The sequence below is a fragment of the Lontra canadensis genome, unplaced genomic scaffold (genome assembly GCF_010015895.1).
Source record: "Lontra canadensis isolate GAN:19392208 unplaced genomic scaffold, GSC_riverotter_1.0 scaffold15, whole genome shotgun sequence".
NCBI classification, from domain to species: Eukaryota; Metazoa; Chordata; class Mammalia; order Carnivora; family Mustelidae; genus Lontra; species Lontra canadensis.
The window spans coordinates 17,574,965-17,601,951 of NW_022631009.1; the positions used below are offsets into that span (position 1 = coordinate 17,574,965).

General features: G+C 48.1%; 1 protein-coding gene across 4 annotated transcripts in view; it reads left to right on the forward strand.

The window, feature by feature from the left end:
- The window catches only part of AZIN1 (antizyme inhibitor 1), a 30,709-nt gene extending 26,009 nt beyond the window's left edge, over nucleotides 1–4,700 (forward strand). For 3 of the 4 annotated variants that reach the window (XM_032858555.1, XM_032858554.1, XM_032858553.1), the window contains 3 exons: nucleotides 1,517–1,632; nucleotides 1,941–2,155; nucleotides 2,371–4,700. In XM_032858555.1, coding sequence (XP_032714446.1) covers nucleotides 1,517–1,632; nucleotides 1,941–2,155; nucleotides 2,371–2,482 — 443 coding nt within the window. In that variant the 3' untranslated portion in view covers nucleotides 2,483–4,700. The remainder of the gene's footprint in view (nucleotides 1–1,516; nucleotides 1,633–1,940; nucleotides 2,156–2,370) is intronic. The other variant, XM_032858556.1, reaches the window with a different exon arrangement.
- Nucleotides 4,701–26,987: the final 22,287 nt, after the last annotated feature.

Below are 26,987 nucleotides of genomic sequence, written 5' to 3' on the forward strand. Positions count from 1 at the left end.
TTAGACTCCTAGATACTTATTCAGCAGATGATGCAATCAATTATTTTTATTTGCTGTCCAAAATTGGGGTCCTTTTGACATGTCCTCATCGTTCCCCGAGTGCTTTTTACTTCATGGTACATTCAGATGTTCCAGGTTCTTTACCTGCCTCAGTCCAAGAATTGGTGATTTTTCCAAGGAGCCTCTAGTTCATTTTAATGGAGAGTGGTAGTTTAAAAACCAAGAAAGGAGTGAGTATTGGTTGTATTCACTACTACTGACAGATCATTTCATCTGGGCTTTCTCACTGAACAGAACCAGAAAATGGGTGTGTGTGTGTACGTGTGCATATATATATATATATATATATATATACATACACACACACACACACACACACACACAGCAGACATAAGTGTTTATCATCAAAAGCTGCGCATGTAGTATACTACATGGTGCTTTCTGTTTTTTCTCCTTACATATTGCAACTCCCTTAACTAACGGTGAAAAACTAGCTCCCATTATCCCACACATACACATATTTCCTGAAGTATGGCAGACGCAGAAGGTGTTCCCGAATAGCTAATTCATAACCACCACAAACAGCCAAACCACTGAACCTGAAGTTTGCTATCCATTTCAGGTTGGTTTTTGATAAAAGATTATACTCCCTATATAAAAACTTGAGTATATAATTGGACAAGTTAATAGAAAGCATATACTGACATCACTATAAAAACAGAAATGTCATATCAAAGTTTTCTCTTCCTAGGTTTGTTCCTTTGCCAGACAGTCACTGATGGTTTTTGCATCAATGAGTAGTTTGGGCTGCCCTCAAACTTAATATAAATGGAATCATCTAGCATGTATTTTAGGATAGCTCAATATAATGCCTGATCGAACTACTTTGTTTCATGTTTATTGCTAATATTCCACTGAACAGATGATTTATTATCTTTGCTGATGAATATTTGGTTGTTTCCAGTTATGGGCTATTAAAAATAAAACTTGTATTTTTGTGTAAGTCTTGTGGACATTTTTCATTGCATTGGAGAAATGACCAAGAATAGAATTGCTGGGTCACAGAGTGGATGTTTTAAAAGATTACAGATGTTTTAAAAGATTACACCACTGGTGGTGGTGTATATGTGCAAGTTCTGATTTTTCCCCACTTTTACTGATTTTTTTTTTTTTTTCTTTTTTGGTATTGTCACTTTAATTTTACCCATTCAGTATGTATGTGGTGTAGTGGAAGCTCATTGTAGTTTTGATTTGCATTTACCTGGTGACTTCTGTAGAGCACCTTTTTCATGTGTACATCGATCATCTTCCTTTGTGAAGTATGTTTTCAATTTTTTTAGGCTAACAGTTTTAAGGTATATCAGTATCAGGTTTTTTTAAAGTTAATTTTAAATAGTTTGGGAAATGTGAAAACAAAGTATTCTATAAATTTTCAGTCTGCTATGCTTTGCATAGTTTTTAACTATATTAGACATTTTAATGTAAATTCATCTTCATTTTTTCTGCTTTATTTCAGTAGAAAAAACCGGAAGTGATGAACCAGCCTTCATGTATTATATGAATGATGGTGTTTATGGTTCTTTTGCAAGTAAACTGTCTGAGGACTTAAATACCATTCCAGAGGTTCACAAGGCAAGTTGTATTACAAATAACAGAACTACTTATTTGGCAGTTTATTAACTGACCTTTTTCTTTTTTTTTTTTTTTGATGGTACATCCCAATTTTTGGAGGAATACTTTAGGATAGGGAATATTGCCCTTTGCTGAGGGTTTGCCTTCCTTAGATAGAGTTCAGAAGGAGCATCATTGCCCTTGCTTCTAGGCCTGCCTTTCATAGGGATATTGAATCTGATCTACTGAAAAATGCTCTCAGACACCCTCAAATTCAATACCTGCATGAACATGAGTAAAAATGTAAAAAGTTTCTTTCCTCCTGACAGAAATACAAGGAAGATGAGCCTCTGTTTACAAGCAGCCTTTGGGGTCCATCCTGTGATGAGCTTGATCAAATTGTGGAAAGCTGTCTTCTTCCTGAGCTGAATGTGGGAGATTGGCTTATCTTTGATAACATGGGAGCAGATTCTCTTCATGAACCATCTGCTTTTAATGATTTTCAGAGGCCAGCTATTTACTACATGATGTCATTTAGTGATTGGTAAGGAAATATTTTCATTTTTAAAAAGGTGATTGGATATTTGATAATTCTGTAACAAATGCCTAACTTACAAGTCATAGCAAAATGCTCCGTTGTTAAGGGTTATTGGAAGATTCGTTATTTTATAATCTTACTTCTTTGTCCATTTGTTTTGTGTTAGTGTATTCTTTGTGCTTAAACTTAGAATTACGGTTTTGTGTTTGGTTTTTTGAAAGGTATGAGATGCAAGATGCTGGAATTACTTCAGACACAATGATGAAGAACTTCTTCTTTGTGCCTTCTTGCATTCAGCTGAGCCAAGAAGATAGCTTTTCTTCTGAAGCTTAAACAGGCGTTAATGCTTCTTTAGATCTGAAGTTGCAGGTTAAGCTTGTCTGGTCTACATTCCGTGTGAAACAAATTCAAACAATCTTACTCTGTTAATTCTCTTGGAAACAAAATCTATTAGTAATAGCTATTTGGGACCAGACAAAATCAGCTCTCATCTATAATTCATTGGGGGGTAATTGGGAGATTTAGATAATGTACCCAGATTTAAACTTACCAGTTTGTCCTACCCCTTAAGCGTTTAAAATAAAATATGCAACAAAATGGATGACTTAGTGGAGATGGAAGCCCATTAATTGGGTTCCCCATTAAATCGTTTACATACAAGTACACAGTTTTTATACTAAGGATTCATGTTAAAAAGTCTTGTAAAGTTAAATGTCTTTCACCCAGATATATCAAATGTCAGTGGAAGACCAGTGTGACTTCATTAGATATGTTTAGTGTATTTAGAATGTGTAAATTTGTGCTTTGAACTGTAGTTTAATAAATGTAAAATTGCATCATAGTATTTGTTGTATTTGACCTAATGTAACCCTTGTATGATTGCAATAAAATTTTGTGTAGATTTTACTGTTTTTTCAGGCTAAAACTTTGGGAAAGGGGCTAGCTAGTAAAGGTAGTTTTAAAATAGATGTGTATATGGACTGTTTTGAAGGTTTCCCCCCCCCCTTTATAGCCCATTTAAGTTTAGTTTGGCTCAGTACATTTTTTTCAGTTATTTAAATAGTAATTTAAGTAAAATGTTTGGTAAATCATTGTGAAGTTCAGATTCATTATGGAGAGTTGATGTGCAGTAAGCATGATGTTTAACAATTTTAACACCAAAAATGTTAATTCTGCATAAATCAATTGTAACAATAGGTGTTTCTGTATAGATAGAATGCATAGAATGAATACCTTAGTAAATCTTTGAATTACAAATCTTTCGGCTGAAATGGAAGATTCTATTAAATACTTTGAGTAAACCTGTGGGGGGAGGGAAATAAAATCTCAGAAAACTCTGCAGCGCACTAAAACATAAAGAAGGGCTACATCTATATCCAGAAACCTGATGCTCTTTTGCACGGAATATTATTTAAATTCAGAGTTGTAAGGGGTGGGGTGAAGCACACCTGTTCTCAATTTCTTAATTGCAGTGATTTCAGACTTTAGTAGGAGTTTGTTTTAGTTACGCTTAGTTTCTTGCTTCCCATTTGTTCAGCTTAGTAATTTTAATTCTTTTCATACTAAAATTTTGTGACCGGGGGAAGGGAGTTAGTGTTACTGACCGGACGGTCGTCGCCAGGAGTTTGCGTTGTTCACTGCTAGTGTATTAGTAATCCTAGATCTCAGAATCACAATAGTAATAAAATAAACAACAGGGGTCATTTTTTCCTAACTTACTCTATGTTCAGATGTGGAATTTCTGTCTCCCAAGAGGAAATGTGACTTCACTTTGGTGCCAATGGACAGAAAATTCTACCTGTGCTACATAGGAGAAGTTTGGAATGCACTTAATAGCTGGTTTTTACACCTTGATTTCAAGGTGGAAAGTAATTGATCATGAATCTCTAATAAATTTCAATCTAAACCAGTAGGTGCTTAATATTTTTTGATTTGATTGATGCCCATTTGAATTTCATGGGTTCTAATAATTAAATTTAAGACCCTAATCCATTGTCATCTATAATTATCCTTGGACTTTACCAAGGTATAATATGGGGTTTTATGCAAAGTTACAAGCTACATGGAATTTTTTTTAACCGTAATAAAGAGGAGGAATTATTCCCAGCCTTCTTTACATGTTGTGTTTTGTGGTCCAGACGTGGCAGACCTTTTAGAAGATGGTACGACTTTGAGTCCTTGGCTTGACTATACAGCTTTGAGCTTCAGGGCATGTCAGCTCTGCCATATTCATAGGAGAGTTGTTCTATGTATAACAGCTCAGAGTTGCAAATTTCACATGTGAATGAGATGGTAACCTTAAGAAATGTCTGTATTGTATTTGAAGACTGTTCACATAAATCTGAAGTTTGAACTTATGTATTTCAATTTGGTATGCTAAAAAGTATTGAATTAATGTAATAATCCTTTTCTTTTTTTTATAATATTGTAATCTCAGTTCAGAATTTAACTGAAAATATAAAACCCGAATGATTTCTATATAGTAAATTGAACTGTAAAGGTAATTTGTGTGTGATTCTGAATACACAAGATAAAATGTTTTTATTCCTCCTTATGTTTTACTTTGGCTTCTATCGTGAAAGAGTTAATTCTGCATATCAACTTTGTATATGTTTTAACTTAAAAGCATTCTTTTGGAATCTTTTATAAAGTAGCAAATCTGGTAAAATAATGCTGGGTATTACATAGGAAAGATTTTGATAAAGTTCAGTACATGTGAGCATGAAGATGATCTCTCTTTCCAGGGCCATGTTTTCTAGACCCATTAATTTTACCAGCCTCTTAAATTTTAAACTTAAGACTAAATAAAACTGATTTATATAAGTTAAAGTAGGTATTCCAAGAAATTGTGGACACTGTAACATTTGATGCAAATACTGTGTTTAAAAAGCCACTGTCAAATCTTTTTTGTCCCTTGTTGGGGACTTTGTATTTTCACACTGTAGATATTAGCAACTTGACCAACAATATAGTAAAAATACTTGCTTAGTTGGCTTTAGAGTATAAGATCAGAAAAGAATTAGTCGTCTTCCACCTTCAAGTTGTGAATAAATCCTCCAAATACTTCAATTCCTGTCTTATCCATCCTGAAGGCAAAATAAGAGAGTGGTATATTTGCAGATTCAAGGCTTCATAATGGGAATAAACCTAACCTAGGAATAAGAAGCAAAAACCAGTTCTGGTCTTCCCTGGCACTGCTGGAGGCTAATCTATACCTACTTAATAAGCTGCTAACTCTAAGGTGGCTGTGTTTTGATGACAAGTTATGATTTCCGGAACCTTTTACTCTGCTGGGACTGCAGTCAAATTCGAATCAAGGATAGTGTGGGTTTGATTTTTTGTTCTTTTTTTACTTTTTCCTCCTAGCTCTTTGTTGCTAATTCAGGACAGGAGAAAGTATTGAAATAGGAAAGCAGTTTTAGTTTTAAAGAAATTCTGATAATGGGTGATCATCCATTTCAGCCAGTTGACGTTAACCTGAAAAGTAGCAGTGCCTGACCTTAAAGGTTACTGGAGAAATTTGTGGGTACTACATGTATCTTAATCATAGTTGAGATCTTCACCTAGAATGGAGTATAGATCGGGGAACACAGGTCAGCTCCAGGCACACTCTGTCCAGTGTTACATGGTTGAAGGATTTGGGTTTTATCTGTTGAAAACAGACTGGGCAAACTTCTTAAAAATGGCTGTGATTAGAAGGCTTAATTACCCAATGTGCTCGTCTTGTGCTCCTGAATTCCTTGACCTAACTACAGCTTCAAAAGCAATTCCATTTTTGAGTGGTCTTTCAAATCCTGATCCTATCATAATACTGCTTATGCCTATCAAAACCCTGTGCAGCTGATGGCCTAGTTTGAGATTGCCACTGGATCAATTTATAGAAATCTGAAAAGTTAAGAATCTGCAATTGACAGATGATCATGCAATGCCTCCCCTCCCCCCAGCGTTGTACAAGAGTGCAAAAGGAAATCTTGCAGTAATTGCAGTAAACTAGTAGGATATTACTCAGATTAAATTTAGGCCCAGGGAAATTAAAGCTTTTCCTAAATGGTGGTGCCAGACTATCTGGTGTGTGCCTGTGCCTACAACTTTGCCACCACTCAGTTTTTAGCAGCAGTGTGTAGAAGAGGGGTCACTTGACTAAAGGTTAGGAATTTTCTATGGATTTCATTGATTTCCATCTATCCTGTGTCTTAAATTGCTTTCTAGGGGTTTCTCCACTCTGTATTCCAAGTCTGTTTTTCACTGGTGGCAACTCAATTTCCAAGCTTAAGGGCGCAGTGTCTTATCTCTGAGACTGTCCCTCAGCATTAATTCTTCATGACTTAAACCTACCCTCTTAAGATACTCTTCCTTACGCTTCTCGACAGAAATGAAGCAAGAGTATTTTTCAAGTTTGATTTTTCTTCTTTTCTAATTCTGCAAGGATGCAACAACTTGCCGGGAGAGGGAGGGGCACTTTTTTGGTTCCCCAAAGAAAAGAATCATTTAAAGATGTACGAATGTTGCCTTCATGTTGCCTGGATAAGAACTGGGTTTAGAGTTAGACTGAAGGGATAGGGCATTGGAGCAGAACGTGAGAAGTTCACATTGGGAAGGAAAATATCCCCAAGTAACATGATGTTCTGTCCCCTGCCTTTTATGTACAGTGTTGCTATTTTGCTAATTGTTGCTAATTGGACCTGCTTCCTTAAAAATGCTTAAACTTTGAAATTGCACCATAGGCTCTTGGGGAAAATGTTGGGTTCAGAGCACAGCACTGTCAGTGCAACATTGTAATATGGATAGTAACCAATTAAAATCTCAGTACAGTTTTACACATTAAATACACAAGTAGAACAAATTAGCACTTGGAGAAAGACCCAAGGTTTGTGTGAGCGGGAGGATTGCAAACTTGTGAAGTAATGGAAGAAGGGTTATCTGAAATTGGAAAGTTGTAATACCAGTTGAAGTGTTAGTAGCTCTTAACACTTGGTGAGCCGAGGTGGCTGCTAGATAGATGTTTGGGAATGTGCATTTTTGTATAACCCTAAGCCTGATTCAACTGGGTGTCACATTCTGCTTTCACTAGCGTTTCTAGAAGACAAATACTAAGTACCACGAAGTTCATGTTATGTTAACATTGGTGTCAAATAAAACCAATCACCTTGGAACAAAGTGGTTCCAGAACATAGTAGAGCTTACGTCCCTCTGTCAGGAGGGAGTAGGGTTGAAAAGTGCCAGTAATAAAAAGGATTTCATTCAAGCCTTCACTATCAGCAACCCCACTCTCCAGTGATAGCCATTTGGTGGCAGTTGAGCAAATTAAACGGGACACAGACATTGGAAATAAAGCCTAGCCTTAAGCCACGTCACTTCTTCACTTCTCCACAGCCTCACGGCACTGCTGTGACTCAAAAATGAGGTATAAGTGTCCCAGAGCTTCTTTTCTAATTTCCTTGTTTGGCATTCAATGAAATGGACAACTGGATAAGTTAAGGAATTTGCCCAAGAATTGATGGCTAGAACAGGTCATAGCAGGGATTCGAGGGCAACACTGGATAAGCCTGTGTCCATTGTCTTCGCTTGGGTTTCCTGGACGCAGCTGCATGCAGAATGTTGGTTGGATGTGCTCAGCCCTGCAGGAAACCTTGCAAGAGTACCCCAGCGCCCAGTCCTGGAAAGAAAAAGGGTTTACTATGTTTTTATTTTTAAGGCTATACCGTGTTGAATGTCAGGTCAGAGCCACAGATTTTGCTAAAATGTTAGTTGCTAGGGCTGCGGTAACAAAAGTACCACAGACCAGAGCTTCAGCAGTTTATGGTCTCCCAGAAGCGAGAAATCCAAGATCAAGGTGTTAATAAGGGTTAGTTAAGTGAGGGCTGTGAGGGCAGGATCTTTTCCTTCTCGCCTTGCCTTGTAGATGGCCATTTTCATGGACGCATGGGGTTCTCCCTGTATGTGTCTGTGCCCAAATCTCCCCTTTTATAAGGACACCAGTTCTATTGGATTAGGCTGCACCCTAATGACCTCATGTTAGCTTTAATTCATCGGCAATGACCCTATTTAAAAATAAGGTCATATTCTGAGGTACCGAGCATTAGGACTTCAGTATGAACTTGGGTGGGACAAAGCCCGTAACGACATGTACGCTGCCATTCAGATGGGGCAAGGTCTTGACCCTGGACCCCTGGCCTGACCACCTCGCTGGTTCCTGCCTGTCCACTCCTTCCCTCTCAGTGGCTGCTCCTTTCTGCCCCCTCCCCTTCTTTGCTTATTACATGCTCCAGCTTTCCTTCTTTTTCTTCCTTTTTACCCACAGAGAGATCTTTGTTTTTTCCTATTATGAAATTATTTTGTTATAAAGATTCCAGTAACAGAAAAGTTATAAAGAAGGCAGTTTTTAAAAATCACCTGAAAACTTTCCACAGGGGCTTTTAATATTCTGTAGCACTGCCTTCTAGACACCTCTGTTTTCATTCCAACATTCCAACCTGGAGAAATCTGACTTCATTAACATGAGTGCCAGCCTTTTACTTCTGCCACTTCCCATTTTTTTCTCACCTAGAGCAAGGAACTGCCTTTGAGTAATACAGGCGGACTGTGACTCAAGGAAACCCAGGGAGACCATCTGAGGTCAGCCCCCCCTCAGGTGAGTTGCCAGGTACACCTGCATGGTGATTCAGGAGTCTGGAAGCAGTCGATTCAAATTGTACCAAAGGAGCGTCGCTACTTTGCAACTCTCCAGATGGTTCTCTAGGGGAGAGTGAAGCCCAGGACTCCGACTTCCATGGCCTATCCCAGAGGGCAACTGAGGACATGAGAGCATGTCCAAGAACTAGTTTCCTCAATCTGAGCAGCCCCTTCTTATTCTCAACATGTTAAACCTTCCTCTCCCCATAACTCAGGCCCCAGACCAGCGGCTGAGAAGGCCCTCCCCCATTTCCTTGCACCTCACTCACCACTCCCAGCTTCAGCCTGCAAACAGCCACGCGCACGACCCAGAGTATACACAGCATCAAACCTACCTAGACACGGACAAAGGGCACACCAGAAGTCATGCCTGGGTCTAGAGACTTGCCAGTTTGGAGGCACCTGGGTGGCTCGGTTGAGCGTCCGACTCTTGATTCTGGCCCGGGTCATGATCTTACCCTCGAGAAATCTAGCCCGGGGTCAGGCTCTGCACTGGGTGTGGAGCCTGCTTAGGATTCTCTCTCTACCCTTCCCTGCCCCTCTTAAAAAAAAAAAAAGAGACTTGCCAGTTTGACTTCCTGTTCTCCCTCTTTAAAGATTTTATTTATTCATGAGAGACAGAGAAGGAGACAGGAGAAGCAGGCTCCCCACAGAGCAGGGAGCCCAATGCGTGACTGGGACCCTGGGATCATGACCCAAGCTGAAGGCAGATGCTCAACCGACTGAGTCACCCGGGAGCCCTTGACATACTGTCTCTTAACTGGACTATTTCAATAGTTTCTAACTGGTCTCTTTGCTACCAGGAAGCCCCCCTCAGGCCACCATCCTTATGGCTGCAAAGTGAGCTGCTGAAACTGTTCTGATTGAATGAAGAATCTACAGTTCTGCGGTTCCGTTTGGAGTCTGCTTTCTAGGCAGGCCTGGGCTGGCCTCAGGCGCTGGTTTGCTGCCGTCCTGTGCGATTCCTCAGCACCTCTCAGCTCGGTTCCTTCACAGCAAAGCCCCAGGGCGGGCTCAACTTTCTCACGTATTCATTCGTTGGATTGTTCACTCTCCAAGTGTCTTTTGATATTAGAGGCCAGGCACTATTTTAACAGTAGGACAGTAAACAAAATAGCCCTAAGTCTCCGCCCACATGGCACTTCATTCCCGGGAGCTAACTAGACCCTTTCGGCTGACTTCCAGATAACGTCTGACTTCCAGATAACGCCTGACAGACACACCAGCTCCCCCTTGATCTTTAGACCGGGCATAGGAAGTGGTCGAGCCTGTGCATGCCCACATCGCTCATCCAGGACGCTGGGCTCCACACGAGTCAGCTGTCTTGCCGCCACAACCCCAGTCATGTAACAGGCAAATGCGGGTGATTCACACAGCTCCTCTGCGGGCAACTTCCTCTTCCAGCCTGTGACCCTGAAACTTGGAGCCCTGCTTTTCCCACTCTGGCTTTGGCTGATGCCAGACTCAGAGCTCATGAAAACTCAGTAGTGATTAAGAACATGGACTTGGGGCATCCTAACTCCATTTCTACCACTTACTAGCTGTGTGACCTTGGGTGAATCACTTAAGCTCTCTGCGCCTCAGCCACCTCTTCCATACAAGTACATATTAGTTATTGGTGTATAGAAAGTTGCCCCAAGCCTCTGGGCTTTATTTCCTCACGTATAGAAATTGGATTGTAAGAATGCAATGCATTTTACATTTAGAGCAAAGGAAGTGTCCAGCATATAGGAAAGGTTCAATACGTGATAGACAATATGTCTCCCAGGTTCCTGCTCACTGGAGTTTAGCTTGCTGCATCCTGAGGCTCTGAACCCTCTCACTCCTGAAGACTCCTGGATAAGATATTTAGGAAGCTAATGGAGACCCCATGTGAAGTAACTGATGACTCCACCTTTCCCTCAAATTTGGAAAAATGGGTTTCATATAAGATAGAAACTAGAATGGGGGCAACCGGGGGGAGGGGCTTTAAAAATTATATAAAACGTAGGTGAGGTTAGTGCAAAAATGATCATTATAAGGTCCTGTTAAATATTGCCCCCCGCCCCATTTTAGCACTGAGGCTCCTAGCGGCCAGGTTAAAGGGAAACACGTTGAATTCAAGTTTTTAAAAAATTTCATAAAAATCGAAACATCTATAGGTTATGAGAGATTTTCTTGGCTTTCTTTTGACAGCTCAGAGCACCGCAGGAGGGGTAATTAAGCTCAAAAAGTTGTCTCGGACAAGGGCACAGGCGGCCCGCTCTTGGGGTAGCTCACGCTGTGCGCGGCAGTTTAAGGAAGAACTCAGGGTGTGGGCGGCAGTGACATGTTCCCACTAGATGGCGCCCGTGGATTACCTTTATGCTTAGTGCCTCGGAAGTTACCGCAAACCGTCTTTTCTGGGATGCTTAAGCTGATTTCACTTAGCATTAAATTCTCAGGTTCTCATGTTTCTGAACCTCACAAGTGCCCCCGCCTCTCTGTCCTTTGCACGGCTACAGTGGCTTTTGAAGTGGGGAGGAGCTAGGAGGGAGGGGGGATTCCTGACTCACTTGCCTGGCGCCCCCTTTTGCCACTACAAATCCCAAACAAGGCACAGCTTCCACGTGCTGTGACAACTTCTGGAACCCTGAGCCCGATGTGAACCGCTGTTTCCAGGTGTGAGACGAAGTCATGAAAGGCTAGAAAACCTGGGTATTTAAGAAATGTGTGGTGGTTACACTTGGAGTGTGGGTTTTTCCAGGTGGGGTATGAGCTCCTTTGGGACTGTCAGGCCCATCCAGGACATGCTTGTGGCCACACAAAGCCAAGTTTACTTAGCTTGATGCATTTGAGGAACTCCCACACCATGTGAGCCTCCAGAGACTCTCAATCTGAGAGGGTTTCGATGGGGTTTTGAAGGGTCAGGTGGTTGAGGCCCTCACAAAGCAGGGAGCCATAAGGTCTGGTTGGTTGAGAGAAAGGGGATTTTTGCTGCTTGGTTCAGACTCCAAGATGGGACCTTTTACCTGTAGGGAAAAGGTCCCTGTGCGGTTGTGGCTTTGCTAGATGCATGGGTTAATTTTTGTGATTTTAAACATGAAGATCTTGAAGGCAGTCAGTGAATTGGTTCCTCAGGCTGCCTTTTTTCAGTAGCTCCTGAGGACAGGGCTGCATCTTTTCCCGTCCCCAGATCCCTGCACGGAACAGATGCTCTTTGTTGGAACTCGCAAACACCCCCTCCTTTCTCTGCTTCTGGTTAACTTCCTGGACCTGTCCTGAGATGGGTGAACCGAGGCGAGCAGACATTCCTTCACTCGCACGTTGATGAAGCACGTTCTCCAGGCTCTGGGCCAGGGGCTGGCAACACCGCTGTAGGCAACCCAGACGCGACAGTATCCTGAGGGAGACAGGCATGGGTCGGACCAGCAGATACAGCTAAGACTACTGGAGTCACACAGGCGCCTGGGTGGCTCAGTCTGTCAAGCATCTGCCTTGGGCTCACGTCATGATCCCAGGGTCCTGGGATCGAGCCCCGCATCAGGCTCCCTGCTCCTCAGGGAGTTGGCTTCTCCCTCTGCCCCACCTCCCTCTCATTCATTCTCTCTCTCTCAAATAAATAAGTTCTTTTTTTTCTTTTAAAGATTTTATTTATTTAACAGAGATCACAAGTAGGCAGAGAGGTAGTGGGGGAAAGAGGGGGGAAGCAGGCTCCCCGCTGAGCAGGAAGCCCTATGCGGGGCTCAATCCTAGGACCCTGGGATCACACCCTGAGCCAAAGGCAGAGGCTTTAACCCACTGAGCCATGCAGGCACCCCTCAAATAAATAATTTTTTTTAAAGATTTATTTATTTATTTGACAGAGAGATCACAGGTAGGCAGAGCGGCAGGCAGAGGGAGAGGGAGAAGCAGGCTCCCTGTGAGCAGGGAGCCCAATGTGGGGCTCACTCCCAGGACCCTGGAATCATGACCTGAGCTGAAGACAGAGGCTTAACCCACTGAGCCATCCAGGCGCCCCTCAAATAAATTCTTAAAACAAAACATGAGAGTCACAGCTGTGGAGTAGCAGCACATGGTGCTGAAGGGCCTAGGATGGGGCATTTGGCTTGACCTGGAAGATTTCCTGGGGAAAGAACAGTTGCGCTGAGATGTGACTGGACAGCGGGAGTTAAATAGGTGAAAAGATGGAGGGAGAATGGTCCACGTAAGGGGCACAACATGTGCAGAGAAAGGCCCTGGGATGGAAACTCAAGGGTCTGAGGAAGAAGGCCAGTGTCCCCTGGAACACAGAGGCTCGTAATGCAAGGACCATGCAGGACAGAGCCACACCAGGCAGAGCTCTGCAGGCCTTTCCATGGATTTCCATTTTTATCCTCGGAGAAATGGAAAATTACCATCTTTACAGCTAAGAGTGTGTGGTGGGGGGAGGTGTTTTAGAGCTGTCAAATGACTTTGCAGGTCACGCACCGCAGAATCCTAGGTGAGGTCATAAACCTGGGCAGCTGCTCCTGGTGGCCCGGGGATGTGTGTCTGTGTGGCATAACTGAGTCTCTGTTTCAAAGGGATTCATCCAACTTCGTTGTGGAAAAAGGACCTGAGTAGAGCACGAGTTGGAAGTGGAGGCCGGTTAGGCTCTTGCATCGGTGGCAGTGGGGGTGAAGAGCAGGGAAGGGTTAGAGGGCTGTTTCAGAGGTAACTGGGCAAGACATGGGATGAGTCGGATAAGGACGGAGGAGGAGGAGGTGGAAGGTGCCTGAGTTGAGCTCCTGTAACTACGTGGATGACGGGCTCGAGCACTGACATGGGTCACAACAGAAGAGGACTAGGTTTTGAGGGGAAGTTTGCAAGTGTGGTCTCGGATATGTTGCATTTGAGGTAAATTTGGAGTAGGAATTGAGTGGGGATATCAGGAGGAGGTTGGATACTCAGTCTGGAGCTCAGAGAGAGACCCAGCACAAAGACTACATATATGAATGTCGTGGTTCCCATACCCTTCTTGAGAAGTTAAGGTAGTGTCCCTTTTGTCATGGTAGTTAGTGCTCTGAGAGAGTAGGGGGAGTGTTTCTGGGACATTTGGCTCCTCATTTTCAAAATCCCCAGTGGGGTCCCTGGGGACAAGCTGGGTCCCGGAAGAGAGTCCAGGAAGAAGATGCAAACACCAGGTGCTCAAGTCTACTGGCCTGAAGGTGGCAGCTGGGAGTAGGGAAGGAGGTACGACCACATCCAAGGATCTAACCCAACGAAATCCTACCCCTTCACACCCCACACCCCACATTCAATCACATCAAATCAGTTGGCACCTCAGTTACTGGAGTTACTGTGCATACCAAGTGTGCAAGAGACAGGCAAATAGGGGAGCATAGCAGAGGGTCACACCCTCAGGTGTGACCGGAAGTTAGTGCAAGTCCAGTCACTACAAATTCAGAATTCAAAATTCTCTGGAAACCCAAGTTTCGAGTTTAGTTTGGTGAAAACTTTGACCTCAAAAGTTGACTACACTGACCTGCTGCTGTTTACGGTGTTTGTTTGTCCTACTTGGTGTGAAGAGCCACGTGCTTTGCTGCAGGAATCTGGTGTGTTCGATTACAGTGTGCTGTCCAGACTCTGGGTGTGTGTGTGGGGGTAGCTTATAGGTGAACTGTGAATTATTCTGAATCCCAAACACACCTGCTTTCAGATTCTAGCTAAGGGAGCTAGTGGACCATTTTACCACCCATCTCTTACATACATCTTTGGGGTCAACGGATCATAAGAGAAAATTTAAGCGTGAGAACAGTCACGATCCCATGGAGACAGAAACAAAGGGTTTCTGATTATCTAGAATACTGCCAGTGTTCTAGACACCGAGGAGCGAGCAATGAATAAGGCCTCAGCATTCACAAAGCGGACAATATAGTATTTTTATTTTTTTTTTTAAGATTTTATTTATTTGACAGAGTAAGAGAGCATAAGCAGGGGGAGCAGTAGAGGGAGAGGGAGAAGCAGGCTCCCCGACCCTGGGATCATGACCTGAGCCACCCAGGCACCCTTGTATTTTTTATTCTATAAATTATAAACTCACACAAATTTGTCGATATGAAGCACTGGAAGGGTAGATACTAAAACTCTTAACAGTGTTCGTTTCCAGATACAGGCACGCTGATTTTTTTCCTTCCATTTCCACATTTTCCTGCACTGTCCAGGACTCGCTTTTGAAATTTTTTTCCTTTGAAAAAGAATGATGATTTTTAAGTTACCAGTAGTTTCTACTGACCAGACTCCGCTCGTCGCTCTAAGGGCAGACGGGGTCCGCGTGCAGTTACGAGGCCAGACCAGCAGGGGGAGCAGCGCCCGCGGGGTCTGGGCGGGGCCGCGGCGGCGCTTTTCTCCCCAGCAACACCGGCCGGCGCGCAGCTGGAGAAGCGCGGCCTCGCGGCTTCCCCGGCCGGGCCTCCCCAGCCCCGCCCCGCCCCCGCCCCCGCCCCCGCCCCCGCTCGCTGAGCGGCCAGCTAGGGCGGCGGCCGCGCTGCTGCTGCCTCGCCCGCGCCTCGCCCTGTGGGCCGGGGCCGACTGGGGCGCGGCGGGCGGGGTCCGGCCCCTGCAGAAGCGCCCCGCGCCGAGCGGGAGGGAGAGCGGGGCGGGGGCCCGCGCAGGAACCCGCCCGCTCCGGCCTCTCCCCTCCCCCGGTCCCTCCCGCCCCCGCCTCGGCGGGGTCGACCGGGCAGCGGCTGACTCGCACTTTGGATCCGATTGGGGAGACGTGACCGGCGAGACGCGGGCCGCGCCGGGAACAGGCGTGGGGGCGGGAGGGGGAGGCCGGGTTTCTGCGCACCTGGCGGCCGCTCCGGGTGGGGAGGGCAGCGGCCGCCCCCTTCCCCGGCGGCGGCTTCCCAGGGGAGGAGGAAGGGAAGTGGGCTCCTCCCAGGCGCTCGGGGGCCCGGCGCTGGGCTCGGGCGTGTGCGCGCGCGCACCGGAACGGTGCCTCCTGTGTGCCCCGCCGCGGCGCGGACCGCCCTGCAGGCGGGGGAGGGGTGGCCTGGGAGTGCGGGTTACCGCTCCGGTCCGCACTGGGTGGTCAGGCCTGCCTCTGCGACGCGGCGGGGGAGAGAACTTAGGGAGTCCGTTCCAGACACAGTGGTTTCCCAGTGAGTGAGACTTCTGTCCAGCCTCAAGTTCCTAGTCTAAAACGTAGCTTTCATGCCGGGAATCTGGTGACAGTCCAAGGAGAGGTGCCGGGAGAATCCCAAGGGAGAATTGTCCATGCCTAAAGGCAAGAAAGGGCCATCTCGGGGCACCTCTCCCTCTGCTGTATTTCTTGAGACCTTGGGCAGTCTCTAGCCTGCCCTGATTTGGGCCAGGAAAGACCTTGCAGTAAACACTGGTTACCTTCGTAGAGTTTCCTCTAACATGATGGGGATTCAAAGGAAGAAGAATGCACAGCATTTCAAGGACACTTTCCCCTTGGGTTTAATGTCCAAACTCTAGGATTAAGTGTGGCTTCTCTAAGGTTCTGGTTGCAAGTCTTAAGATAAAAAACACAAAATCTGGGGCGCCTGGGTGGCTCAGTGGGTTAAGCCGCTGCCTTCAGCTCAGGTCATGATCTCAGGGTCCGGGGATCGAGTCCTGCATCGGGTTCTCTGCTCAGTGGGGAGCCTGCTTCCCTCTCTCTCTCTGCCTGCCTCTCTGCCTACTTCTGATCTCTACCTGTCAAATAAATAAATAAAATCTTAAAAAAAAAAAAACAAAACACAAAATCTTAGGATGTTAGAGTCAAAAGGCCGGGAGGCATTGCCCACTGCTTTTAACTGCTGATCTTTCAAATTCCAACCCTGGCCCTGCCTCGATGTGACCGCTTCACCAAGTTACTGAATGTCTCTAAGCCTCAGTTTTCTCATCTGTCAAATGGGAACAACGCTGCTGGTGGTGACAGGGTCAGGTGCCCAGGACGAATCTTCACCTTTCACAGACTCCCATGAGTCCTTTAGGCAACACTGTCATTTGTCAGGAAATTCTTCCTATCCTCCCTGGGCTCAAGGCCATATTTCTTCTTTCTAGTCAGTCCCAGGGAAGGTTGGCTGGTTACCCTCTTGTTAATCCACGTCATTTCCCTTGCAGCAGGGAGGCCACTGCCAAGTTCTTCAGCCTGACCTTCCTAAGGCAGGGCCTCAGATATGGCTTCAAGGACCTCCCCCAAAGCCCTGGATTAGGGAGGTGGCGGTGGACAGACAGGGAGGGAGTTGTAAGGCAAAGATTTGGAGATGTCCCCTAAATTTGTGAAAGTTACTAGCAAAACAGGAGGAGGCCAGAATCCTCACCTCCATTTTGCAGGTAAAAGAGGACCTGGAGGCCAGGTCCCCAATCTGTCCTAGCACGGCCCTCCTCCACTTCTGAGGGCCAGGGATGCAGGAGCTGGTGCCATCTCCACCGAGGCCCCCTGCCAGGCACGTGCAGTCCGTGGGAAATGCCTGTAGTTCTCACCGACTCCTGTTCTCCTGCCGGTGGGGCTTATGGTGGCTATCACTGGCTTGAAAGGCCAGTTGGCTCTTGGGAAGCAAACAGAAGCCTCACCCTCCCTTCCTGTTGGAAACTTTGGCCTCTGCTACAGAGTGGATGCCTGGGAAACACATTTCAGCTCCAGCCTCAGGGAGTCCAACTGCTCCTGGAGATCTGCCAAGGCCGTGCTCAGGGTTTGCTGGAGTTAGAGAGTCTGAAGGCCAGGAGGCCCCACTCTGAGTGTGGGCCTGACCTGGACGCACTCAGCGGTGACATCTGCATGAGGGCTTCTCATCCCTGGCAGTCCAGTGAAAGAATGCTGATGCCTGGGCTCCACCCTAGGCGGAAGAAGTCAGATTTAAGGGAGGGGGCCCACGCACCAAAATTTGTGTTTTGTAAAGCACCTCCAGGTAATTCTGCCCTGCTGCTGGGGTTGAGAAACCCTGAGGGAGACCTAATAGATAATGAACAAAGGACAGAGGAGGAAAGTACTTGAAATCTGAACAAAAGAGGATTTGCATTAGACACCGACTAATAAAAGCCATCCAAGGCAGGGAGGCTCCAGCAGCTGTGACAGCAGGACTGCGGAATTCTTGGAAGGAATCCATCTGTCTGGGAACTGGCATGACGCAGTGCCCTGGGGCAGAGGGCGGAACCCTGTGGCTCCAGGTCCCTCTGGGCCACTGTGCCTGCTTCTGAGATCCACATCTGTCTGCTAGGCCAAGCTGCTGCTGCTCTTGGGAGCCTCAGCTTTTCCGGTCCGACTGGATTGCTTGCCATTCCCAGAACTCACCTCGCTCTTCCCGCCTCTAGGTTTTGGTTCCAGGCATTTGTTTCTGTCTGGAATGTCCTTTCCCCATCTGTTCAAATCATTCCTCTTTAAGGTCCCTACCCTAATGCCAGCTCCACCAGGACCTCTGTACGTGCTTGTTACCCTTGTCCTCCTCCTGCATAAGGTGTGCCCATGGTTGCTTCCCTGGCTGGCTTGTATCTGCAGCGTGAGGACCAATAGACTCTTCTGGGCCTCCTCCTCCCCCACCTGTCACTGGGGATGGGGAGCACCTGGGATAGAAGAGTCTCACATATTTCTTGAATGCTAAAGAATTCGTCCCTGTTGCAGGACAGGGTGGACAGTCACGCAGAGAAATTCTCTCTGCTCATGCGCCTTCCTGAAGCTCTCTGATCCCTGTTGCATCTCTGAGAGCACAGGGCCTTGTGGTTAGCCAGCAGTGACAGGAAAGCGCCTGGGCCAGGCCTTGACCCAGCACGTGGGAGCGACAGCACCAGGGCAGAGGCCGCTAGAGAGGGGGGCGGATACCAAGAGTGAGACGGGGACTGCGGGCGTCCTGGCCCTGGAAGCTGGTGCGGTCTCTTCCCAGACACACCGCAAGTCTTAAAGGGAGGGGGAAGAGCCCCGCGACCTCGGGCGCCCCCGAGGCCAGTGCCGGTGTCTGGGTCCCGTCCTCTCCGGATAGCTGGGCGCGTGGGTGTGTGCGACACGGGCCGGGTGGGGGGAGCCTCCCGCGGCCCTCGCCCCCACCTCACCCCGGCGGGGGCCCGCGAGGCACAGCACGACTGCGGAAGGGGGGCGGGTAGGCCCCTGACGCGGCGCGCCGGCTGCTGGGGGGGGGGGCGGTTCCCTCCCCTGTCGCCTGTCGTCGGCCCCGCGCTTCAGGCGACCCCGGCAGCTGCCAGCCGGCCCCAGCGCCCCCTCCGCGGCCGCCTTTTTGGGGTTTTCCGGCTGCGCGCGCCTCAGACGACCTCGGCCGCCGCCCGCCAAGGGCCTCTCCGGCCCCCCGCCCCCGCCGCCTCCCGGGCCGCGCGGCAGGACTTTGTGATGAGTCAGCGGGAGCCCGGGAGCCTCCGGCCGCCCAGGGCATCTGCTCCGGTGACGCACCGTGACTCACGGGCGCCCGGACCGCCGCAGCCGCCGCCGCCGAGCGCGCCGCACAGCCCCCCGCCGCGGCCGGGCGCCCCCGGGCCGGCTGCCCCGCGCCTCCCCTCCCCGCCGCGCGCTCCCCCTCCCCGCGCTCCCGCCCGCTCTCCCCTGGCCCGGCTCCAAGCTGACATCAGACGCTGGCCGCCCGGCCACCCTCTGAGTCAACAGTTTCCGAAGCGGAGCCCGCTGCCAGGGGCGGAGAAAGCGCTGCCTCCGGGGGAGGCGGTGGGGGGGCCGGCCCCGGTCTGGCAGTCGCGGGAGGGCGGAGGTGGGTGGGGACGGGCGCAGCTCTTTACAAGAAGTCACGGTGGTGGGGGGTGGGTAGGGGCGAAAGAGGGTGAAAACCACCCTGCGGTGCTGCGGGGGCGGGGAGGAAGCCTCGCCCCAGAGCCACGTGCTGAAGCCGGCGCTGGGTGGGTGGCGGCCGGCCCCGAGCCGCTCCCGGAAGGGGGGCTTGCTGAGAAAGGCCGCCGGGCAACTTGCGGGGGGGGGGACCCCGAGTGGACACCCTCGGCCCCGGGGCACGGTGTATCTTAAGTAGGAGGGCCAGTTCCCTTCGATGGGGGCAGCTCTGGCCCAGCCTGAAGAAATGCACTGCCTTAACCTAATTTCCTCCCCTGACCGCGGTGGGATGGAATGGAGGCTGCAGACCACCGACCACCCTCCTCCCCATCCCGCACTCTTCAAAGGGGATGTAGGTCCCAGGGTTTCCAGAACCTCTGTAACCAGAGGGTGGGTGGCGGCTGAGTGAAGGGGATGGTGGTAGGAAGATGGAAGGAAGCTGCATAAAAAGTGGAAAGAAGTAGTTTAAGAGCAGGTGATTTCTTACGACCTGAGAATTTAGGCCGAAGCCTCCTGAGGACAGATGATGGGCTTTTTGCAGGCAGTAATGAGACACGTGAAGGAGTCTGGGCCCTGTTCAGTAACCACTTGGAGAGGCTGCATCCTGTGGTTCTAGGACGCTCAAGGAGGGCAAAAGCACCCTTTAAAAAGCACCACCTGCAGTGGCCTAAGAGGCACCCGGAAGTTGCTTTGGCCCTGATAGGCTTCCCCGCCCCGTGGCTGACAGGAAGGAAGGCAGAGGAGCCAGGACAGCAGGGCAGCAGACAGTTTCTTCCACTCCCACCCCGTCCCACCTCACCCCGCCGTCCTGGGCCTTGTGTGGTGGTCATTCCCAGAAGTTGGTGGGCGGCATCAGTGACAGTTATCCTGGGAGCGAAGGCCAGGTGCTGGAGGGGGGCTGCGGCCCGCCAGGATGAGCAAGACACAACTGTCCTTGGTGGGCCTCCAGCTGGATTTCATTCTCGGGCTCTTTCCGGGATTTAACTCGCTGTTCTTTCCAAAGCCACGGCTCAACAAGTGATGCCAGCCCTGGGAGGGGGGTGTCCGTGTCTCATCTTGCAGGCAGAAGTAGCACAACAGCTGGGTGAACAAAACCCGCCTGGGTCTGTCCAGAGCTATTTGTCAGCACAGCCTCGACAGGGACCATGTGAGCTGCTTCTCGCCCCATATGACCCTCATTCCAGCTCACGTAGAGCGGGAGCTCCTGGCCCCCTTCTCCTTGGGCAGCCTTCTCCCGAATGTGCGGGTGGGCGGCTCATCTCTGCCAATCCAGTCCAACTCAAAATAGCACTGAACCAGACTTCTGGGAAGCTCTGGGCTACAGGCCTCTGTAGAAAAGAGTTAAAAATGATCCTCTTGGGAAATCAAGGGGTGTAATTTGCTGAGATGGGTCAGGATGCAGAGGCCCGTGACATCGGGGGACAGAAAGAATGACCAGGGATTGGCAAGGAAAGTGTTGGTGGTGGAAGGTCCTGGGCCCCGTGTGGTTGCCCTTTGGGTAAGCTGGGGGGCTGGACCAGTGGAGATTATCTTGGGAGCCAAGGCCAGGTGCAGGAGGAGGGCTGTGACCGGATATTTAAGCCACAAACGCTCCCACCCCCAACTTCCACATTTGTTGTTTTTTTTTTTTTTTTTTTCAGGCTGAGAACTGCCTTGGTAAGGGTTACCTTCTCCAGCATTTCACATTCTGATTTCTCATGTTTCTGGTTTGGGCCCAGTTCAGTTGCCATCTTCTTTGGGAAGCTCCTTTCTCCTGCCCCACTATCTGAGTGCACCCAGCCCATGCATCCAAGGAACTCTTAATTCGCTTTGTATGGCCTCAGAGGTTTTGCTGAATTCAACTTCCCTCTCCACCCAGAGGCCCACTAGGAGGCCCAGAGTTTCATCTTTGCAGCTCCCGCCTTGGTGGAGCTCCTGAGGAAATGAATTAGCTGTCAACTCTGCCCTCCTCTGCCCCCCTTTGCCCCATGCGTGGCCTCATAGTCTTCCTTTGTGTCTGACTGGGCTTCCTGCTTGCTGTCTCTACTTCCATGAGAGCCTCATCTCGGGTATTGACCCAGCCTGCTCCTTGCTTGATGGTTTAGCCCAGCCCCAGGGCCCCAGGTTCATCTTCCTCGCTGATTCCAGAGGCCACTCAGCAGAAAGTCTTTGCTCCTTCCCTTAGCAGTTGGAAGGAGGGCAGAGGGTCAATGGAATTTAAGTGCAACTCACTAAAACTAGCCCATTGTGTGTACATCCACACTCAAGAAGACAGATGGACTTCATTAAAGCTAACATGTCATGTGTAAATACATTCATACAAAATACAAAAAATATTAGGGGCTGTCTCTCTCTCTCTCTCTTTTCTTTTTTCCCCCTGAGGGGCTAGACTTCTTTACAAAATTTTTTCAAAGACCATTAAATGTAAGATTCCTCGTATGCATTTAGAGGGGTAACTTTTTTTTTTTTCAACTTTGGGGGAAAAGATACGTTGAAAGTAGGTATAAGATCAAGAGATGAATTAGCAGAGCTTAGACTATTTTCAGGGATCATGTAACAAAATTCTCTGTTACTGCAGATACCAGAAAATTTGGACATGAAACTGAGCTAACTTAGAAATATCTGCCTCCAAAAGTTTGGCATAACTCCTCAAAACATCCGGCATCCTGGATAAATGATGGCATTTATCACTCCACTGAGAAGTGAAGCTCTTCTAAGCCATCCTTGGGCACGTAATAGAACAGAGAGCCCAGGTCACTGTAGGAAAATCTTGGTTCTACCTCTGGCTAAGCCACAGTTGAGCTCTGCGACCTTGGGACACCTGCTGATCTGCCTGAGCCTGGGTTTTACCTCTCTGTAAAATAGAGATCACTGCATCCACATCTTAGTGCCCTTGTGAGGACCAGAAGAAGGAAGAGCCACTCAGTAAAGGGCGCTCAATAAGGAGCAGCTTCAAGTGTTTTAGACTTTCTAACTGTAGGGGTAAAACCCTCCTGATATAATTTTCTTCCTGTGTATGATTTTCTCCATTGGGGATTTTTTAGGCCCAGGTTCTGTCCACGGTCATGAAGGCCTGCTTAAGGGAGAAATGAGCTCTTTTTCAGAAGCCACTGGAGGAAAGACCAACAATTCTAGGAGAGGTAAAGAATGTACTAGCGGTGTAATCTACCAACCAATCCTGGGTTAAGGATCTGAGAGAAACCTGATCACGACTCAGTTTGAGGCCTATCAGTGACAAAGATGACCTTTGCCCAGACACTAGGCATGACTGAGCTGCTGAACAAGGTTTTAATCCAGGAAGTGTTGAAAGAGCCTAATAAATAACTTACTCCATTCAGTCAAATCCAAGAATTTGAAGAAAAATGCAAAGTTTGTTTTCTTTGCCCCTCTACTATGTGAGATGTGACTGAGGGAAAACAGTAAGGTAGACCCGCCAACAGATGCTCCGATGGTTGATGGTCCCCAGGGTCCCAGCTGGGCCCTGGACACTTGCTCCCCTGTACGGGAGCAGGAAATGCTCCCAGGAAGGACAGATTAACTGGCTGCACAGAGTACCCTTCGGAAAGGGAGCAGGAACTGTCCTTCGCACCTCAGCCATTTCTGGCCCAGCAGACACCAATCCGGAGAACGTATGTATATTCATTTCCTAGGAATGCATAACCAAGCACCACAGAAATTTATTAGCTCCAAGTTCTGGAGGCTAGAGATCTGAAATCAAGGTGTCAGCAGGGTCATGCTCCCTCTGAGACTCTAGGTAGAAGCCTTCCTCTGCTTCCTAGTTCAGGTGTCATTCCTTGGCATGCAGCCAACGTCACTCCAGTATCTGCCTTCATGGGCACGTGTCATTCTCCCCGTGTGTCTGTGTCTTCTCATGGCACTCTCCTCTTAATAAGGACATCCATCATATCAGACAAAGGCCCACCCTGATTACCTCCTCTTAACTTGATTACACCCGCAGAGACCGTTTCCCAATAAGGTCACAGGTACTGGGGGTTAGGATTCTGCAATCTTTTTTAGGGAAAATAATTCAATGCATAACATACAGTTAAGAGTGTGTTGCTATCAGGCTGTAGCTCAGGCTGAGCGGGTGGTCAGCCCAGGGGCATTCTTCTGTATGCCAGCAAGGGGACAAGTTGGAACGGCAAGTTGGTAGTCTTTTTATCAATTAAAATGTTCCTATCCTTGGGTGCCTGGGTGGCTCAGTGGGTTGGAGCCTCTGCCTTCGGCTTAGGACATGGTCCCGGGGTCCTGGGATCGAGCCCCGCATCGGGGTCCCTGCTTGGGAGCCTGCTTTGCCCCGCTCTCTCTGCCTGCCTCTCTGCCTACTTGTGATCTCTCTCTGTCAAATAAGTAAATAAAATCTTAAAAAAAAATGTTCCTATCCTTTAATCCAGTGATTTACTTCTAGGAATCCAGCTACTGAAGTCAGCCAAAATTTTGATAAACTTTATGCATAGAGATATCCATCTCAACATTGTTTATAATAATTAATTACTGGAAACAACTTCAACATCTAACACTTAAGGATGGATATTAAGATAAGTCACATCCACACGAGGGGGACATTATATAGCCTTAGAAATAATAATTCAGAAAAGAAATAGTAACATGCAGGGAGTGAAAATGGCATGATATATTCAGTATGTTGTCAGCTTTATAAAAACTATACAGAGGGGAAGAACACAACATAATGTTAATAGTGCCACCCCTTATGGAGGGATTATGAGTGACTTATTGTTTAATTATGGCGTTATATAAGTTCTCTGCAATAGCTTTATTTGAGATTTTATTTATTTATTTGAGAGAGAGAGAATGAGCATGAGCAGGAGGGAGAGGGAGAAGCAGACTCCCTGAGGAGCAGGGAGCAGGATGTGGGGCTCGATCCCTGGACCCTCGGATCATGACCTGAGCTGAAGGCAGAGGCTTAACCCACTGAGCCACCCAGGCACCCCTCTGCAATACCTTTATAATCAAGGTGAAAAAATGATGTTATTTAAAAAATAGATATATAAATAGTTTCCTGGAATATACGTTCCAGGAAAGTTATGGCTGGGAGAGGAACAGCAGCTGCTGGCTGTCTGGCTGATTGTTACACTTATAAGCCGCAGCTATAACCCCTCTGGAGTTTTTCAATATGAAGTTGGGGGGCTACTTGCATCAGAATTACCCATGATGCTTAGTTAAAAATGCAGAATTCTAGGGGCGCCTGGGTGGCTCAGTGGGTTGGGCCTCTCTCTCTGCCTGCCTCTCCTGTGTTTCTGTCAAATAAATAAACAAATAAATAAATCTTTAAAAAAATGAAGAATTCTAGGCCCCACCCCAGACCTATTAAATCAGGATGTCTGGGCGCAGGGCCTGGGAATTAGCATTCTCACAGGCTCTACACATTTGAGCTGAATTCCCTTCCCCCCCCCACCCCCAACTGCCTTAGAGGCCATGGACAACCCGCTCGTCAGTAATCCAGTGTGGTTTGTCACACCAGTCAGTTATGCCCTCTGGGCCTACACTGTGCTTTGAAGAATCAAGCCAAATACACAGAGGAGTTATTTGTTTATTTATTTATCTGTTTATTTATTTATTTCGAGTCCACTCTTGGTTGTCCCTAAGACGGGCAGCTGTAAAACACGATATCCAAAAGAGTAGAAAAATTCATATTCGTATTTTATTTTGGAATCCAGGAGCAGCAGATTGTGTTTCTTAAAGTAGGCTAGGCTAATAATTAAAATGAATTAACATTCCCAGACTCTGCCCTAATTTGGAATTAGGAAGGGTATAGTTGCAGGAGGACAGCGGCCCACAATGAAAGGTTTGCCCCATTAAAAAGCGGTTAATCTGTATGCAGTTAGTTGAGAATCGTAATTATAGACCTGATTACTTTTAACTCACAACCTTGAGGCTTCCTTTATTGCTGGTTTACTGGAGCGATATTGGAGGATGGTAGAAGGTTCTCCACTTTAAGGTGTGTCTTGGCTTGGGGCAGTGGTTGGCTAAGAGGGCCCTGGCCCTTGGGTGCTGTGACTTGTCAAGCCCAGGGGAGCTGTAGCTTGCCAGAGAGGGCCCCACAGTTGTGCTGGGAGCCTTCTCATCAGGAGGTGAAATTCAACACCTCAAAGAGGCAGTAATTCAAGGTATTAGTCCACACTTGTTGCTTCTGGAGTTGGTCATCGCCTCTTAAGAGAAAAGATGAGCCATCTCAGGAATGAACTACTGGGCTACAGGTGGGAACAATCAGTAAAAGGAACTAAGAACATAGGCTGTGAAACTCTGCATCAGGCCTCCTGGAAGGGGTCCTGTTCCCTTTCCGTGCCTTCCCTCAGACTTCGGGATGCTGTTCTCACACTGCCTTCCGCCCTTCGCCCTGTTGGTGAGGGAAGGAGAGGAAAAGGAGAGAGATCGAGGAGGGGAGGGGCCAAGGGCTGGGTCCCTAAATTAACACCTTCCATCTGCGCTCCGTCATGATCGCGGGCGCACAGGATCTCCCTGTCGCGGAGCATGACACCTAGATGGGTTGGGCTGTCCCTGAGCCATCTGCAGCTGGGAGCCAGGTGCCGAGGGATGCAGGAGGGCACCCCTGCTGGGCCTCCTGGATGGCAGGCCTGCTCCTCCTCCTCCCTCCGTGCCCCTCCTCCCTGCAGCACAGGGAGGAGGCAGAGGCAGGCAGCTGAAAGGGTTAGGACCCATCAAGGAGGAAAAAAAAAATGTAAAAGGAAGCCCTGTATCTTTCACACAACATGTAATTAACTCTCTGCGGAAGATGCCTCGGATTCATAATGGGAGCCGACAGCGGGGGAGGAAGGCTCCGACAAGCCCATGAGATTTCTTGTGGGGTTTTTTAAAATTTAATATTTTAAAGGAACATGAACAGTTGCCATTGTAATCATGGACCTTCAGTGATGGTGTCTCCCCAGCAGCAAACCAGATGATGCTGTATCTCACCCTTATCGGGGCTGGACGAGAGCAGGAAGGGCTTTTCTGCCTCAGAGCTCTCTCCTCCACCCCACGGCTGGCTCTCTCTTGCCCCTGGCTCCCCAGGTGAGCCTGTCATCAGCACCTGCTCCATCCGCCTGCTGCAGCATGAGGGCAGCAGTCCTTGGAGTCGCCCTGGTTTCTAGCCAGGGGCTCCCAGGGTTACGCTTCTGGAAAAGCCCAGGCCTCCTCCCCAGTGTTCTGCCCTCAGTAAGGTGGCGGCTGCACTCTGTGAGGAAGGGAGGCCTAGCTGGAGAGGAAAGGTGGGGAGCTCCGGGGCGGGGCGGGGCGGGGCGGCTGCAGGTGGGTCGTGCCTGGAAGTCTGCCAGTCCTTTCTCAGGCACAAAGGGCTCTCTGTGAGGGACAGGCCCAGCCCCTATGCAGTTGCAGTGGGGAGACTCACGTTTCTTACCACAGGGAGGCCCACTCCCAGACAGGCCCGGGTGTGGCCCAGAGGTTGAACCCTCCTAGGCAGGGCCCTGTGGACTCCCCGTGAGCCATCTGGGT